General features: G+C 45.6%; 3 protein-coding genes across 6 annotated transcripts; 2 read left to right on the top strand and 1 right to left on the bottom strand.

Moving 5' to 3' along the window:
- The first annotated feature begins 1584 nt into the window (after nucleotides 1-1584).
- KLHDC9 (kelch domain containing 9) lies at nucleotides 1585-3497 on the top strand. Its single transcript, XM_003364972.5, has 4 exons — nucleotides 1585-2234; nucleotides 2532-2691; nucleotides 2785-2983; nucleotides 3215-3497. The coding sequence occupies exons 1-4, from the start codon at nucleotides 1708-1710 to the stop codon at nucleotides 3379-3381; spliced, it is 1053 nt and encodes a 350-aa protein (XP_003365020.2). The 5' UTR covers nucleotides 1585-1707; the 3' UTR covers nucleotides 3382-3497.
- Nucleotides 3498-3697: 200 nt separating this feature from the next.
- PFDN2 (prefoldin subunit 2) lies at nucleotides 3698-15204 on the bottom strand. 2 transcript variants are annotated; one of them, XM_001503858.7, is made up of 4 exons: nucleotides 15085-15204; nucleotides 4828-4916; nucleotides 4590-4713; nucleotides 3698-4004 (listed from the first exon to the last, which is right to left on the bottom strand). In XM_001503858.7, the coding sequence occupies exons 1-4, from the start codon at nucleotides 15157-15159 to the stop codon at nucleotides 3828-3830; spliced, it is 465 nt and encodes a 154-aa protein (XP_001503908.1). In that variant the 5' UTR covers nucleotides 15160-15204; the 3' UTR covers nucleotides 3698-3827. The 2 variants fall into 2 exon arrangements, with proteins under 2 accessions (XP_001503908.1, XP_070122962.1); XM_070266861.1 differs by lacking the exon at nucleotides 15085-15204 and adding an exon at nucleotides 12924-12946.
- NIT1 (nitrilase 1) lies at nucleotides 15180-18186 on the top strand. Of its 3 annotated transcripts, none has more exons than XM_001503854.7 (7): nucleotides 15180-15311; nucleotides 15899-15997; nucleotides 16250-16504; nucleotides 16616-16719; nucleotides 16939-17072; nucleotides 17243-17368; nucleotides 17643-18186. In XM_001503854.7, coding segments are annotated over exons 1-7 (987 nt in total). In that variant the 5' UTR covers nucleotides 15180-15309; the 3' UTR covers nucleotides 17910-18186. The 3 variants fall into 3 exon arrangements, with proteins under 3 accessions (XP_001503904.3, XP_005609932.1, XP_005609931.1); XM_005609875.4 differs by having other exon boundaries at nucleotides 15216-15342; XM_005609874.4 differs by having other exon boundaries at nucleotides 15225-15659.
- Nucleotides 18187-18205: the final 19 nt, after the last annotated feature.

Here is an 18205-nt window from a genome sequence, read left to right on the forward strand (position 1 = left end):
TTCCAGCCTCTCTAACTGTGCCTTCCTGCCCATACCCCCCATACTTTTTTTTTTTTTAATGGGCACCTGAACTAACATCTTTTACCAATCTTCTTTTCTTCTTCTTCTTCCCAAATCCCCCCAGTGCATAGTTGCATATTCTAGTTGTGAGCGCCTCTGGTCGTGCTATGTGGGATGCTGCCTCAGCATTGCTTGATGAGCAGTGGCATGTCCGCACCCAGCATCCTAACCCGCAAAACCCTGGCTGCCAAAGCCAGTGCATGAACTTAATCACTCCGCCATGGGGTTGCCCCCCCCCCATGCTGTTGTCTCTGAGGACCAAGAGTTAGGATTAGGAGTGAGAAAGCCCTGCTGTGCTATCAGATCCCTGAATTACATGTCCATGTGCACCGTAACCCTGGCCTCTCTATATGGCCTCAATTTCTGGGTATGATGGGGATCAAGTCGATGTGTAGAAACCAAAGGCAAAAGTAGCAGTCATCACTGCCATTTACAGCCCAGCCCTGGAGGACACAAGTCTTGTTTTTGTCCCACATCAGTTGTGCTGGGAGTGGAAATCTGTCTGCATTTCCTCCTATAGCTGAAACTAGTCAACTTGGATCTGGGCCTCTTCATTCTTCACTAGGTCCTGCAGGGATAGAGTTAAGAAGAAGCTCAGGCACCAGGCTTGAATAAAAAGAAGCTATCAGGGAGGGGCAGGAGTCTGTTTTTCTCACTCCTCCCCCACTTCACCCCTATCCAGCTTCTAAGGCTGGGCAGCTTCTGCCCTGGATCTTATCAGGAGAAACTCCCTGCCTTTAATCCTGAGTTCCAGGTGCCACAATATCTCAGTTTCCTTGTTGTGTGAGCCTATAAGGCAGACGAAATAAGGAATTACTCTTCCTAGGACTCAGTAGTGGAAAGTTCTCCAAGGTTCAAGTACGCCTTAGGTATTTCCCCTCACCCCCAACCCAACCACACGCACAATTACAATGTGCCCCGAGAAACTGGGTTCTACCACCCTCTAGTGGCCAGAGCGGAAAGGACCTTCCCACCCAATCAATCAGGACCTTCAAGCCTTTCACGGAATGACCGTCTGGAAGACACCTAGGGATAAACCAACAGCACATTTTATAAATGAGAAAGCTGAGGAGGCCTAGAGAAACAGTCACTTTGAGAGTCAGGAGTATAGTTGGGAGCAAAACCCCAAGGCCAGTTCTCCGTCAACTTTCACTCTGCCTATCGTCTCTCCTTCCTAGCTCATCCCTGGGGAGGTCAGTACGAATTAGAAACGCCGCCGAAGCCAAAGGACAAGGTCCCTCACCTCCCCCAGCAGAGCAACATCTGCACCTCAAACGTCATCATTCTAAAACAGTTCCCAGCTTAGAAGGGGCCCTTCTGAGGAACTGGCTGTCATCGGACTTTGCGAGGTTAACAATCTTTCAGTATTTTTGTTGACCTCGCACAGCTCCTGCCTCCGGTGACCACATTTTACGATTCTGGTAGCTATCCAGGTCTCCTGTCTCCACGGTAACCGGTGCTTTGCGACCTGCAGTTTGCAGCGGTCGCGCGGCAGCCGCTGCGGTGGTTGCCGGGCGACGGTGGAGCGAAGCGGTGGCTTGAGGTGGGGACCGGGGCGGGCTTCCGCGAGGGGCGGTTCCCAGGGCGGCCTGCGGAAGGGGCGGGGCCTGGCCCCCGTGTAGGGGCGCGCCCCGGGTTGCCCGCCCCATGGCTGTGGCGGCGTCCCCCGGTGGGGCGGGGGCCTCGGGCTGGACCTGGCGGCCGGTGGCTCGGGACGCGCTTCTTGCCCGGGCCTTCCACTCCTGCACCGAACTGCGGGGACAGTTCTATCTGGTGGGGGGTATCCTAGCCGGAGGGGCGAGAGAGCCGAGCAGTGATACGGTGGTCTTCGATCCGGCTGCGGGCCAGGCGGTGCAGGTGGGAGTCCGTGGCGGCCTGAGGCGCAGCCATCACGACTCGGTGCCCGTGGGCGGGCGCTGGCTCTGCGTGGTGGGCGGCTGGGACGGGTCGCGGCGCGTGGCCACAGTGGCTGCCCTGGACACGGACCGCGGGGTGTGGGAGGCGTGGACCGCAGCCCCTGGCAACTGCCCCCCTGCCGGCCTCAGTAGTCACACTTGTACCCGCCTCTCCGACCGAGAGCTGCGGGTGGCAGGCCGGGAGGGAGGGACCCGAACTCAGCGTCGCTATGGAAGCATCTACACGTTAAGGCTGGACCCCAGCGCCCGCACCTATTGGTATGGCATCCCCTGCCCAAAACTTTTCACCCTCCCTTCATCTACATTCTGGAAAAGCAAAGGCTAAACAATTTCGCAGGCCATTTATCCACTTCGTCACCCTAGCATCCTCTTACCCTGGGAATCTACCATGTCTAAGATAGCTGAACTCTCTACCAATATTACCCTCCCTCTCATCCGACTTATCGCACTGTCCCATGCGTCCTCTCTAGCCTTGTTAGGGGAGCGAGGGAAGTAGGACAGCACTTACATTTTCCAGAAAACCCAACTCAGGCCTGAATTTCTGCATATCCACAGCTACAAGGAAGAAGGCTGCCACACAGTCTCACGCTCAGGTCATTGTGCTGCCCTGCTCCAAACTCCTGGGCCCCACGCAGGTCACCAGCTATTGCTTTTTGGGGGTTGCGACTCAGGGGAACCAGAAGTAGCTGGGCATTGGAGTCACGGGAAGATTAAGGTATGATCTACTCGCATCTTGCTTAAGGGTGGGAAGGGGGCTAAACTTGTGATGCCCAAATCCATCCAGACGATCCCTTCTTTCTCCCCCAAGGAGGAACCACCTGTTGCCCCCCGTTTGGTGGAACAGCTTGCAAGGCTTGTGAGCAGTGGGCAGGGGTCCCAGCAGGGGCCTCGGGGACTACGGCATCACTCATGTTCTGTGGTGGGGCCATTTGCTGTGCTGTTTGGTGGAGAAACTCTGACCAGAGCTAGAGACACCATCTGCAATGACCTCTACATCTATGATACCCGTGAGAGCCGGCTTAATGGTTGAGGAGGGGAAAAGGTGGGAAGATAGAAGACTATAGACAGAAAGAGAATGGAGTGATGGGGTAGAGAGGAGGAAGAATTAGTTGACAAGTGAAAGGACTATGCAGAATATTAAATTTTGATCAGGCCCACAAATCAAATGAGAAAATAAGAGCCCCACGGGTGCCGATGTGATACTACCTCAATAACTACCCTTTGCCCTTACCCAACAGGCAAGTCTCCTTCTCTGTGGTTCCACTTCCCCTGTGCAGACCATGGGCTGAAACGCGTGGGCCATCGGACCTGCCTTTGGAATGATCAGCTTTACCTGGTTGGGGGGTTTGGTGAGGATGGCAGGACAGCGAGTCCACAGGTTTGCATCCTGGACCTCTTTATCTAAAGAATGGTGCCAAGACACACTGCCAAGTCTCCATTTTCTTGCAAACTCATAAGGTATTATCACCAGAGCTATCTGCCTCATTTCAAATGCTTATTAAATTTCAGTCTGAGAGTTAACATTTGTCTTTGAATCTTTTTGGGGGAGGGCAATAAATAAGTAGACACATTTTTATTTGCAAGGGTAAGTAAAAAACCTGGGACCTCCTCTGATATTGTGAGCCATTAAACTGATGGAACCAAAACCCACAAATCATATTCTTTTCCTTGCTTCATGCAAATACCACCCCTAATATTGGGAGAAAGCTTCAGGCTAGAGCTAAGCATTCTGACCAAAACATTTAATTAACAAAAAAATATTACAATAGCAGAGAAAATAATAATAATAACAATAAAGAGAAATTAGAAGAAATGGGAGTCGGGGTAAAAAAAATGCAAAGGCCTTGGTCCCTAGGAGACCAACACTCCAGCTGAGCTGGCCTTAGCCCCAGCCCCTTCTGAGTTTTCCTTGGCTGCTGGCTTCTCGTCTTCCCCCATGAGACGAATGTTGTGCTTTTCCCGGAATTCATTTAGTTCTTTTCCCTTTGCCTGAAGCTGCTGTGTCAGTGTCTCAATGATCTTCTGTATCTAGAGGGCAAGCGACAGGGATTATGTAAGGATTTCAGGACTCCCTCCCCCAACCTGGTATGGACTACAGTTGGGGGAAGTGAAGGACAGATGATACCTCCAACCTCACCCTTAACCAAGTATTAATAGTAGAGCCCAGACTAAAATTATTCCTTTGTCAAACACAATAGTTTATAACCTTTAGTGTACGTAAGAATCACCTGGGCTGCTTATTTTACTGCCAGTTCATGGGCCCCGTCCACAAAGGTTCTGAATCAGTGGGTCCAAGAAGCTGCATTTTAAATTAGTCCTCCAGGTGACTTGGATGCAAGTATCCAAGGACTACACCATGAGAAACACTGCTTTAAGCACCTCCCCTCCCCCAAATCAGCCAGTCACAGAGCCCATGGAAAGAAGCATACAGCCAGCAATACCTCTTGTCTAAGGAGTTAGGCTTAGCATAGCATAAAGAACATAAGCTAACAGACTATTTATGCTGTCTTCAACGTGAGTTCCTACGCAGACTTTCCTCCACCATATTCCCTAAATCCATGGCCTCCTTACCCCTTTGTTGCTCAGAGCTTCTATGCGGGGATTCTTGCTCACCTGCTCCTTGTTGTTCTCCAAGGCAGGCAGCACCTCTTTGACAGTCCGCTCCACCAGCACTCCTCCAACCATGCGGTAGCACTTGCGGGTTTCATCTACCTCCTTCAGCGTATCGATCACTAGGCTGGGGTAGCAGGACAAGGCAGGATCTGAGAGTTCAGTCCCACACTACTGCAACCCTCCCTTACAAAACGGCCCATCCAACTCTCCTGTTGTCTGCTTCTCCTGGCTTCCTCACCTGTGCTCATTCAACTCCATCTCCAGCTCAGCTGCTTTGGATGCTAGGCCCCGCTGTTCCTGCCGAAGGCGGTTGAAGCCAGCGATTACCTAAGAAAGTGAGAAAGAGATGAGGTGAGAGAGGGGACAGTGGAAATGGCAGAAAGTCAAGATATGACATAGGATGGCAGGCTTTACAAAGATGCAGTAGGTGGACACCTACAAGTTTGCAATGTCTAACTTACGTCTGTCTGGAATTCCATTCACCCAACAGAGTGCCTTCTAGGTGGTGAGATACTTGCTAGGCCATCTTGCAGCTTAGTTTGGTGAGAAACAGGCATTTGTAATATAGGGATGGGTGTGGAGAGCTCCCGGAGCACCTACGGGGAGCTTAGACTTGCAGGTAAAGAGGGCTGTCAGGAAAGGTTTTGTAATAAGTAACTCTTGTTTGGGTCTGCCCAGCATCCCTCCATTGGGGAACTGCCCCTCCTTAACTCAGTAGCGTTCTTGTGGAGCGACTAATCACAGGACCCTTGCTCCTGGACCACAGGGGCGGTGACCTATTCTGTACTATAGTCTTTCTACAGGAACTGAATTTTGGGTAGAGATAAACAGGTACAGAAGGTGATTGGAGGTAAGATGCCTAGTCGTCCTATAGAGACAATCCTCCATTCCTATTGCTGAAATCCCCAAAGCTACCCCAGTTCTTGAACTTTGTGTGGCCTAGTTATTTAACTTTTCTTTTCATTGTGTTCAATTCTGTGACCTACCGACTATCCTTCTAAAACACTCCTTTAAAAAAATAATAAGTTGCCCAGAGTCAGTTTCTATAGCCTATAAAACCTAACTGATAGAGCCTCTCTCAGAGATAATGCTTTAAATGAAGACTGAAGGATGAAAAACTGGGGGCAGGCGAGTGGTGTGCAAGAGGCACAAGAAATAACATATGTTGGGGCCGGCCCCGTGGCTGAGTGGTTAAGTTCGCGCGCTCTGCTTCGGTGGTCTAGGGTTTCACCAGATCGAACCCTGGGTGCGGACATGGCACCACTCATCAAGCCATGACGAGGCAGCATCCCACATGCCACAACTAGAAGGACCCACAACTAAAAATACACAACCATGTACCGGGGGGCTTTGGGGAGAAAAAGAAAAATAAAATCTTTAAGAAATAACATATGTAAAGGCCCAGAGAAGTGATTACTACCAGCTCCTTGTTCCCCAGAAACTGAGCAGAGAATCAACACAGTGTGAAAACCAGACTGGGTATAAATATGACCACCACCATCACTTCCAGTGTAAGGCCCTGATGACTGTATTTGGAAAGAAGTATCAGATGAAAGGTAGGAGATATAATGAGGAAAGAAAATTGGGGGGTAGGGGTAGGGGGTTGGGGGTAAAAAGGAAAGAAAAACATAAGGCTCAGAGACGAAAGACCAAGTTTCAAGTTTTGTCTCTGCCACATATTGGCTTTATGGCCTTGGACAGACATTTAACCATATGGTTCTCAACCCTGGCTACATGTTAGAATCACCAAGGGAGCATTTTGAACACAAATAGTGGAGCCTCAGAACAATTACATGCTCACTGGAGTGAGGGCCAGGCCTCAGATTTTTTCTCACCTGTGAAAAGCAGATAATGATACCTACTTCATAGGGCTGTTGTATCACTTGAACTAATTAGTGTGAAACAGCTTTGTAAGGAGTGAAGTACATTAATTACTATCATGGCCTTCTCTCCAAACCCAGAAGTGCCCCTTTGGACCCTCCTGGTCAGCTGAGAGCAGTGGGCCCATCCATCCAAACCAGGCCAAATTTCTCACTCTCATTTACATCATCTCCAGTCTCACTGCCATTGACGACTAACCACCTCATCTTTACCAGGGTCCCTTATCTCTAGCTCTCTCTCTGCAAGGTTCATATATAGCTAATATAACCCAAATGGCTGATGTGTACCACCCCGACATCCATTCTACAGCCCAATAAACCAAAGAATAAACTTGGCTAGGAACTTCTCATTCTAGCAACTTGCTTCCTTCTCCCATCCATCATCTTTTCAATCTACTTTCACCTACTCATTTCAACAAATGCCTTGGGAATCTCACCCACTCATTTCCACAAATGCCTCGGAAATCTCAGTCATCTACAGGCTGTTTTTCTTTCACGTTCATTGCCTATACCAAAGCTATTCCATTTATAGTTAGCTTTTTCTCCACTGTCAATGTTACTGATCAAAATAATTTCATCTGAGAAAATTCCATGAATAAACCAGATTCTAGATGTTCTTCTAGAGCCCAGATGACCCACTCACTCTCTGGATGTATGTTATTAAATACGTCAGTGAGATGAGCTTAACTGTCTAAAATTTCTGAGGCCTGAACTTATTTTCCTTAGTAATTAGTAGGAATCTACTTTTCAACCACCAATTTAACACAACTAAAGGCAAAAAGAGATTTTCTTTAAATTCCAACTTTTCTTCAAACATTCTTGCTAATTAACAACCCCTATTTCCTCTTAGTTTGGTTTAGGAACTTTTAATCAAATACCAAACTAAAATAAATCTAGTGAAATGTATGAACTATCCACAGTTATCATGGAAAATTTCAGCCACTCATGCACTTAAAGGAAATGAAATCTCTTAGCAGCTAACTGCAACCTAACTAAGTTAAATGCAAAATAAGCTGATATTAACACCTGTCATGTCTGAAGTCTGCCAGGTAATAAAGACAAAGAGGCTGTGATCTATGCCCACATTTTTCCTCTTAAAATACAACTTTTCTAATGGTCTTCTCCCCCACAGCTAGACCCAACTTTCTTTCCCTTTCCCTTATTCCTTGTTCTCCCAAAGTTGTCTGGCGTGAGCGCGGATGGCCAGTGTTGATTCTCTCAGCCCTGTTAAATCATCATCTTACATGTAAACATCCCTATTGAAAAAGAATTCAACTAGATTAAAATACCAACTATTTACCCTATTCGAAAGTAACTTCAATCCGTGCAACTATACAGAGCTCTTTACATTCTCATAAATGGCATATACAAACAACTTTATACAGGACATTTTTTTTCCAGCTTTATTGAGATATATAATTGACATAAGACATTGTATAAGTTTAAGGTATACAATGTTACAATTTGATATATGTATAAAGTGCAAAATGATTACCACAATAAAGTTAGTTAACACATCCAGCACCTCACAGTTAACTGTTTTTTTTGTGGGGAGAACTTTTAAGATCTATTCTCTTGGCAACTTTCAAGTATACAACACAGTATTGTTAACTAAACTCACCATGATGTACATTAGGTCCCCAGGGCTTATTCATCTTATAACTGCAAGAGTGTACCCTTTGACCACCATCACTCATCCCCCCCACCCCTGCCCAAGCAACCACCAATCTACTCTCTGTTTCTATGAGTCCAGTTTTTAGAGTCCATATATAAATGAGAGAATATAGTATTTGTCTTTCTCTCACTTATTTTCACTTAACATAATGCCCTCAAGGCTCATCCAGGTTGTCACAAGTGACAAGATTTCCTCTTCTATGGCTGAATAATATTCCTGTGTGTGTGTGTGTGTGTGTGTGTGTGTCACATTTGCTTTATCAATTCATCTGCAAGACACGGTTTTCTTTCTTTCTTTGCTGAGGAAGATTAGCCCTGAGCTAACATCTATGCCAATCTTCCTCCACTTTCTATGTGGGTGACCACCTCAGCATGGCTGATGAGTGGTATAGGTCCACACCTGGGATCCAAACCTGTGCACCCAGGCCAATGAAGTGGAGCACGCTGAACTGAACCACTATGCCACAGGGCTGGCCCCAGTTTTCTTATTTTTAAGGCTATAATATTCATACGCTATTCATATATTTTTTAAAACTGTCTAACTATTCCTCTGTTATTGGGACATTTAGGCTGTTTCCAACTTTTCTGTAATAAATAGCACTGATTTTTAGTATCTGGAAGAACAGTACAAAAATGATAGCCATATTTCTTGAATCATATTTTCAAAAGTGAGATTAATGAGTCAAAGTTTATTATTATAGCTTCTGTTGCAGGTTGCTATAAAGCTCTCCAAGATGACCAGATGAATTTACAGTGCTACCAGCAATGTCATGATTGTACCTGTTTTCCCAGAGCCCTAATGACAGCTTTTATTATTTTTGTTAATTTAATCATTTTTAGAGTTGGGAGAGATCTTAACTCCAGAAACCTTGGAATCATTCTTGACTCACTATCCACATCCAATTAATCTTTAAGTCACATCTGCTAAATACCTCAAACCACCCACTTCTATCTCACTCTCCTTTCTCCCCTTTACTATTATGGCCTCCTAGCTGAGGTCCACACTGCCTCCAGATCTGCCTCCTTCAATCCATTCCCAACATTGTGGCACAAGTGACTTAAAACTGAAATCTAACCATATTATTCCTATACCTGAAACTTCAGTGGTTCCTACCGTTCACATAAGGATAAAATCCAAACTCAACACAGCAGAACAAAGTCCTGTAAAGACCTGGTCCCTGATGACTTCTCCCGATCAGGCCTTCCCTCCACCTCTTACTCTCAGCACTCCTGCTGTCTTAAACCACTTATAATTCCCCTAATCATCATGCATTTGCATACAATATTCATGCCACCCAGTACACTTTTCCAAACCTCTCTCATTCCATTCTTCTCTGCCTAACTCTATTTCCTTCCTCAGGTTTCAACTCAGATTCTTCTAGAAAGCAGTTCTGGCCATCCACTACTCCCATATGTTATCCCCTTCTATGTGCTCACATATAAATGCCTAGCAATTCCTTAAATTTTTTGATAGAAAATCTTTTCTACTTATATTGTGTTCCTTATTTTCCATCATGCAGCCTGCCTTCTAATCTTTGAAAATTTTAAATATGCAAATACAACCTCTTTTTAAATACCTGTTTCTTTCATAGTCCTACAATAATCTGCCTTTCTTCCATAGTTTGTATAGTAAAGGAACACTTTATGTGCCAGGCACTGTGTTAGACTCTATCTCATTTAATTCTAAAACAAACAAACATTATAAGACACGTCACTTCATTTTATACATTGGGAGACCAAGGCTGGTTGTGGGGTTGGGGAGTAAAATAACAGTGAACTGCAGCACTGGTAATGGTACCCAGGCTTGTCTAACTCTAAGAATCCACTTCTATTGATGTCTTACTCATGGCTGTCATATATAATCTCTTATAAAAGTCAAACTGTTTCCATTTGACTTATTTTCCTGTTTTCTTCCTTTTTTGTTTAATCTATACCATATAGTTTGGATAACTTCAGGAAAAATCTACAATTATTACCTTGATCCCCAAAACGTCCTTTGGCCTTCTTACCTACATGATATTTACTCTTATTGGGTTCAATGGAAGAATAGAAGAGGTAAAGAATTATGATCGGATGCATCTGGAAAAAGACTTTCTGGGGTATTGCTCCACTTAAATATCTTCTTTTCAGCTCAGTGCCCCCTTTCTGACAAACATACTCAACTCTAAAATCTTTGACCTTACTACTCCATCCAGTATTCCATCAAACAATGGTTCTCATCCCTTTTCTTCATCAAATGTTTTTAGGACTGAGCTATACTCACTGCCTCTGCTTCCTTACCTCTCATTGACTCCCATCCCACTTTAAATTCCCTTCTAATTGTCTTCTGTCTATACCAGTTATTAAACTATTATTAGTTATTAAACTATTTCTCAAGGATCATGAATGGCCTCCTACCTAATTGCATAATCCAACGAGCTTTTCTCAATCTTTAATCTACTTCTTTTTTTTTTTTCTAAAGATTTTTTATTTTTTTCCTTTTTCTCCCCAAAGCCCCCTGGTACATAGTTGTATATTCTTAGTTGTGGTCCTTCCAGTTGTGGCATGTGGGATGCCGCCTCAGTGTGGTTTGATGAGCAGTGCCATGTCTGCACCCAGGATTCGAACTGACGAAACACTGGGCCTCCTGCAGCGGAGCACACGAACTTAACCACTCGGCCAGGGGGCCAGCCCCTAATCTACTTCTTGAAATATTCTTCCTTTAAGTAGCAACATGGTATGGGGGGAAAAGCCCAAACTTTAGAGTCTGACCTGGGTTCAAATCCTAGTTTTGCCATTTACCTGCTATATAATTGAGTTATTTAACTTCTCTTGGTTTCTTCATTTATGAAATGGAGCTAATATACCATAGAGAGGGTTTCTCGACATCAGCACCACTGATATTTTGGGCTGGATAATTCTTTGTTGTGGGGGGCTGTTCCTGTGCATCACAGGATGTTTAGCAACATCCCTGGCTTCTACCCACTAAAAGCCAGTAACAACTCCTACTTGTGACAACCAAAGTGTCTCCAGGCATTGCCAAATGTTTCCTAGGGGGCAAAACCACACCAGGCTGAGAACCACTGCCACAGGGTAACAATGAGAACTAAAGTGAGATAATATGTCAAGTGCTTGATACAGTGTAGGTCCTCTACCCTCCTTTAGTTTCCAGGACCCTTCAGTTCTCTGGTTCTCTTAACCCTTTCAACTCTCCTTTTTCTTTTCTGGAAGTTCTTCCTCTCACCTCTACAGTGGAGACAGGATCTAAGATTCTGTTCATAGCATTTCTCCCTTTACTACCTACACTATTTCAATTGGTATTCTTAGCTATTTCTATGGTTTCAACAATTGCCTTTATTCTAATTGCCTGCAAACCCAAACCTCCTCAGAAATTCTAAACCCAATTTCCAAGTTAGAGGAAGGAGCTTCAGAGTCAGACAGAAATGGCTTCAAAGTCTGACCATGAGCAAGTTACTTCTTTTTTGACTCTAAGTTTCTTTACCAATAAAGTAGAGATAATATCTGTCTCATAGGATGTTGTGAGGATTAATTAATTACATCAAGGGCTTAGGATAACATCCAGCATTTAACAAGTTGTCAATAAATAAATTGTAGCTGCTATTACTACAGAACATTTCCACCTAAATGTCCTATAGATACCTTAAATCCAGGACATTCAAAGCTGAACTGATCATCTTTGACCTTGTTTTAACTGTTCCTCTTCTTGTCTCCCCTATTTCTGCTAATGACACCACTTTAGCCCCCCGGTAGGAAACCCTGGTTTCATCTTTGAACACATCCTTATCCCATCAACTACCAAACTGATTGCATCAGCAATTTTTCTTAGGCTCACTGACATCACCCTAGTTCAGGCCTTCATTACCTCTTGTCTGAGCTACTGCAATAGTTTTCTAAATTATCTCCCTATTTTTGGACTCTCCAAATCCATCCTATACACTGCTGCTAATTTAATTTTCCTAACACTTGGATGACACAGAAAAGTGTTCATGATATAGTATTAGCTTTAAAAAGCAGATTACACAACAGTACATACCGTATAATACTAATTTTATAAAATATGTAAATATACAAAATACACGTCCTCTGTTTCCATCTACACACACACACACACACACACAAACATAAACGAGGGGGGAACCTCTCAAACGATATACTATCTCTGGATACTACTAGTACCATCATGGCTAATTTATTTCTTTTGTTTCGTAATTTTTATTTTGTACTTTTTCCTGGGTATTCCATATTGTCTACAATGAACACGTATTATTGTATGTAATGGGGAAAAAATCCATAGTATGATATATATCCTTCTGTGACTCCCTCACTGCTTACATTAAAAAGTCCTAAATTCTCTGCTATACAAAGACTCAGCTTGCTTTAAGGACCATATCTTTCTGACTTACACCTCATGATTTAGCTAAACAAATTTAACAGTCACTGCACTTCGTGTCAAGGTAAGCTTTCCCTGGCTCTCCTCTTCCTACCCTATTCCCTACATTCTATTTCCATTGCCGCCTGTTCAAATCTATCCAATCCTCAGGCTCAGCCCAAATATCTCTAATATGATCACAGTATAAGTGGAAAAAATAGGTCTGATCCTCAAGTCCCTCAATTAAAAGCCCTGCTCTTCCAGTTACTGACTTTAGGTAAATTAACTAAAGCCTGTGAAACTCAAATGTCCTTATCTATAAAGGGAGGACAACACAACCTACTTCAAATGGCGGTAATTAAATAACAGAAGATAAAACAAGTAAAGTGCCTAGCACAATGTGTTACTCACTTCCATCTTATTTATAAGGGACATATGTGGCTCAAATTTGCAGCAGTGATAAATCTTGTATTTTTATCCAGTGTTCTCTCTGGAACACAAACACAAAGGCCAGAGAATGTTAAGCAAGGAACAGCCTCAGAACTCAATTATCACATCTCCTCAGTCTCTCTGAGGGCTCTCTTCCTTTAACCCCTTAAATATTGGTTCCACCCTCGTTCTGCTTCTTTTTTTACTTTCTGTACAAATCCTAGATGATTTCCTCCACAACCAGGGTTTCATCTACCAGCCATAAACTCATAAATCTCTAATCTGTATCTCCAACTCAGATTTCTTTCTGTAACTCAAGATTTATAAATCAAACTGCCTACCAAGGTCTCTACCTGGATGTCCCACAAGAAATCCTAACTCAAAATCCTAAAATAAACTTATTTTCCCCCTAAACTTGCCCATATTCCTACATTCCCTATGACACCAGCATCTATCAAAGACAAAAACCTGCGAGATCCTAGATTCCTCTTTTATCTGTTTTTCTCCAGATTTAAGTCTTGTAGTCCATCCTAAACTTTACATCCACCTGTGGCCCAAACATGTCAGGCAGTTTCACGCCTTAGTGCTTTTAAACACATTATTCTCTCCAGCTAGAAAATCCTTCACTTCCCTCTTTGCTTGACTAACTTCTCTTATCCTTGAGAATTGAGCTGAAGGATTATTTCCTCTAGAAAACAAACTAACTAGCCTTTATTAAACACATAGTATATTCCAGTCACCGTGCAACACACTGTGCATGCATTGTCTTGTCTAATAATCAAATGCAGTGATGAGGTAGGTACCATTACGCTTTTACAGGAGGGGAAGGCCAAAACAAATAACCCACAGGAGGTCATCTGTAGATAGTAAACAGGAGAAATGTGATTCAAACACAGGTCTGTCCGACCCCAGTGCACTTATGCTCTTGGCCACCCCACTATACCACAGGTTTCTTTCCCATCTATGCCCCAAATCTCATAAGCTCGGGCTTAGTTAAGCGCTCCTCCTTTAGCTGCCATAAAAGGGCCTGTGTGTAACACTATACAGCTTATTGTTTGCTTTGTCTTTTCTCAAATGAGTCTGTGAGCCAACTTGAAAACAAAGTCTATTTCATTTATCTATTTCCCTGTACCCACCAGAGTGCCTGGCACATGGTAGAGACCCTCAAAAAGTATTAGGTTCCTTCTCACTTCTCTTTTTTCCCTTAAGTCAGAAACTCTCTCTTCTCCCTCCCCCAAATCCCACAGCACTTTATAACTCTCTTAGGACACTTATCTTCTGCCTCATATTAGCACTTTGTATGTCTTATTTTCCCCACCAGACTATGAGCTCTTTGATTGCATAGGTCAGTGTGAAAAATCTTTATGCAGATACCTTTGCCCGTAATAACCGTCACAACTGGTAAATGAAACTGTAACTAAAAGAGCTGTTGTTCAACTGTTTTTCTTTCTATTACGTAGATTTCTTCCCACCTCTATTAAACACTAGCCCCACTATTAGCAAACCATGGTTTCCCAAGCCACAAAGGGCTTTCTAATTAATTTATCAAACATTTCTCGATGCTAGGCACTGGGGGAAATGCAAACTCGGGTGTAAAAAATTAAAAAAGGGTGTCTGGTCTCTAAAGAAATTCAATCTAATGATGACTCCCAAATCAAAATAGTATGGAACACTAGACAGATCGAGTATGTGAGTCACGTGGCTCTGCAGAGTGCCCGCGATTGTCAACGTGGTTTCAGGGTCACGTAGCAAACTACACGACCAGCCCGCTGACTAATACTCTGAGATTCGTTACGAGCTGCCTCGCCCAGCCATTTATACCCTGTGTGAGGGTGTGGAGAGGTGGAGAAAGCGACCACCCATCTCCCCTCAGACCTGTGCATCCTCCCAGACCCTGCATCTCGGGGCTTTGCTCTCCCCGACGCTCAGCCACCACCCCAAGGGGGGCGTGGCTTTCGCCTACCAACCAGCCTACTCTCTCCCCGGGGGTTCGGCTAGCTTCTCCAAGGACCCTCCCCTCTCTGGGCGGCCACGCAAATGTGGGACTGGAGTCAAGGCCTGCACCAGCCCCGGACTCCCCGCTCTTCTTGCATCGACTCCGGACCCAGCCGGGTTGGCCTCCTTCGCGTTCTCCGCGCCTCACCTGCTCTGCAGACACCGCCCCCTTCCCCGCGCCGCTCCCGCTGCTCTTGCCGGCGCGACCGCTGCTCTCCGCCATCTTCGCCGCCTGCTGGGCTTCCGGCCTGCGCAGCTCAGCCCCCGCCTTGCGTCACGTCCGGTCTCGGAGTTACCGCCCACTCGCCCCCGGGCCGCTGCTTCCAGGCCCCTTTTCGGTTCGGATCCTGCGGATGGTTTTGGCTGTTCCTTCATGTAGGACCTACTCCCTATCCCGCTGGCCGCGGTGAATTCCGCCTGTGGTGCTTTAACTTATGCAACAGAGACGCTACCCCTGAGAGGCGGGGAAGGACGGGTTAACTAGAGAGTGGGGGAGCGGCTTGGGATTCGGGTGCCAGTGTCCCCTGCCCACCATGGGGTGGTGGGGAACGAGGGTGAACTTCCCCTCAGAGATTGTGGTCTAAGGAGGGAAATATGCTTTGAGTCAGTAAAGCTGTGCAAGTGCAGGGTCAAGAAGAGAGGCTGGGAAAACCAAGGAAGTTTCTCGGAGATGACTTTTGAACTGCAGAAACGTTTGGCAGAGGAACGGGGCTTCAGGCTAATGTAAGATCACTAGAAGTCGCGGTATTCAGGTGCCCAGCAGACCCCCTTCCTCCATCTTCCCACTTTATGATCTCTCCCTGTAGCCCACAATTATTTATAGTAAAGAGTGTTTTGAAGACTTGGGGTTTTTACTGGCAGGGCCCTGATTTAGCCTCACAGTATGAAAAGAGAAGTCAGAAAATCGGAGAGATTTTTTACTTGAAGGAGGGGTTGGTTTCCTGATTTCTCATCTTCCTCAGGCTGGGCTTCATCATCAGGCCTCCTCACCAGTTCCTGTCCCTTCTTTTGTGTCCTGGCCTCCGGATACCTCCTCTTTCAGTACTTAGTGCTCAGCCCAGGTAACGTGTTTTGTTGTGTCCTCAATGCCTGGCGCATAGTGGATGCTCAGTAAATGTTTTTTAAATGAATGAATGGTGGGAAACACTGGGGTACCAAACATCCACAGAACATTTGATTGGTGGGTCATTCTGCCTTGTAAGAGCAGAATCAAAGGGAAGTCCAGCCTTCCTGCCTCCCCATTTGAGCCCCTCATCATCAAACTTGGATTTCCACATGCTCGGAAATCTGAGTCCTGCTTATGCCATTCACAGACCCAGAACCATGGCTGTCTCCTCTTCCTCCTGGGAACTGCCCCTTGTGGCTGTGTGCCAGGTAACATCAACACCAGACAAACAGCAGAACTTTAAAACATGTGCTGAGCTGGTTCGAGAGGCTGCCAGACTGGGCGCTTGCCTGGCTTTTCTGCCTGAGGCATTTGACTTCATTGCACGAGACCCTGCAGAGACGCTACGCCTGTCTGAGCCACTGGATGGGAACCTTTTGGGAGAATATACCCAGCTTGCCAGGTATCAGGGAAAGTGGGAGGGAGAAGTAGTTTCTTTGTTGGGCAGTGTCCCTGGATTGCCAGATATGAGGGTGGAGCCTTGAGAAGAGTTGTCAGTGTCCCCTCCCCCCAGGGAATGTGGACTCTGGCTGTCCTTGGGTGGTTTCCATGAGCGTGGCCAAGACTGGGAGCAGACTCAGAAAATCTACAATTGTCATGTGCTTCTGAACAGCAAGGGTGAGACTTCATAACTCTTTAGCCTGCCTCTTCCCAGGCTTTTCTGCCTAAACTAAGATTCTCCAGAATTCTATTTTGTTTCTGTTTCCTTGGCCAAGGGTTTTAGGGGTGTTTGTACTTCTGTCGTAGCCTATAAACTATTTCCTCCTTGGGAGGAGAGGAACTAAGCTGGGCTTCTAGAACACCAGCACTGAGTAGTCCTTCTCCCTGTTATTTTAGGATCAGTAGTGGCCACTTACAGGAAGACACACCTGTGTGACGTCGAGATTCCAGGGCAGGAGCCTATGCGTGAAAGCAATTCTACCCTGCCTGGGCCCAGTCTCGAGTCACCTGTCAGCACACCAGCAGGCAAGGTGGGAGTTGTGAAAGGATGAAAGTGGGAGAAGAACAAGAGGGAGGGGATTTAGAAATACTTTGACGTGGTAGTAGATGATAGAAAGCCCTAAGGAATAGGTAGCGGGGGTATAACTAGATGCTGTGACACACAGGATTAGGGGGCTAAGTAGGCTGATTTTCTTTCCAGGTTGGTCTCGCTATCTGCTATGACATGCGGTTCCCCGAACTCTCTCTGGCATTGGCTCAGGCTGGAGCAGAAATACTTACCTACCCTTCAGCTTTTGGATCTATAACAGGCCCAGCCCACTGGGAGGTAAGAGGACACCTCTTCAAAACATAAAGGCCTTTTCTTAACCGCATTCTCCTCCCTTGGCCCTACCAGTTGATTTTCTTCCCCTTCTCACCTAGTGAGAGAACTCATTCTCCAGATTGTTGCCTAACTCATATGTTAAAGAATAGCTCAATAAATCATTCCTAAGCACTTATCAGAATGGTCCCAATGGGTAGATTGGCCTGTAAAGTCCATTGCCTATCACTTCCCCACGACCACCTACACATACTTAAGTGAACACATATCTCATCCCCAGGTATTGCTGCGGGCACGAGCCATTGAAACCCAGTGCTATGTAGTGGCAGCAGCACAGTATGGATGCCACCATGAGAAGAGAGCAAGTTATGGCCACAGCATGGTGGTGGATCCCTGGGGAACAGTGGTGGCCCGCTGCTCTGAGGGACCAGGCCTCTGCCTTGCCCGAATTGACCTCAATTATCTGCGACAGTTGCGCCAACACCTGCCTGTATTCCAGCACCGCAGGCCTGATCTCTATGGCAATCTGGGTCACCCACTGTCTTAAGACTTTTGACTTCTGTGAGGTGAGACCCCCATTGTGAGCTGGCGTTGCTGTGACTTGTTGGCAGGACCCAGGCGCAGCTCCCCTCACTTGGGGAACCTCGACTCTCTTGATGGAACACAGGCTCAGCTTCTTGGGAAAGAAGAAACTTTCACCTGAGCTCAGATTTCAGTTTCAGAAAGGTGGAATTTTATGTAGTTACTGTTTATTTCATGAAAACTGAAGTTATGCTGAGGGCTGAGCAGCACTGGCATTGAAAAAATATAATAATCATAAAGTCTGTGTCTGGTCATCTCCTT

The sequence above is a fragment of the Equus caballus genome, chromosome 5, assembly GCF_041296265.1.
Source record: "Equus caballus isolate H_3958 breed thoroughbred chromosome 5, TB-T2T, whole genome shotgun sequence".
In the NCBI taxonomy this organism is placed as follows: domain Eukaryota; kingdom Metazoa; phylum Chordata; class Mammalia; order Perissodactyla; family Equidae; genus Equus; species Equus caballus.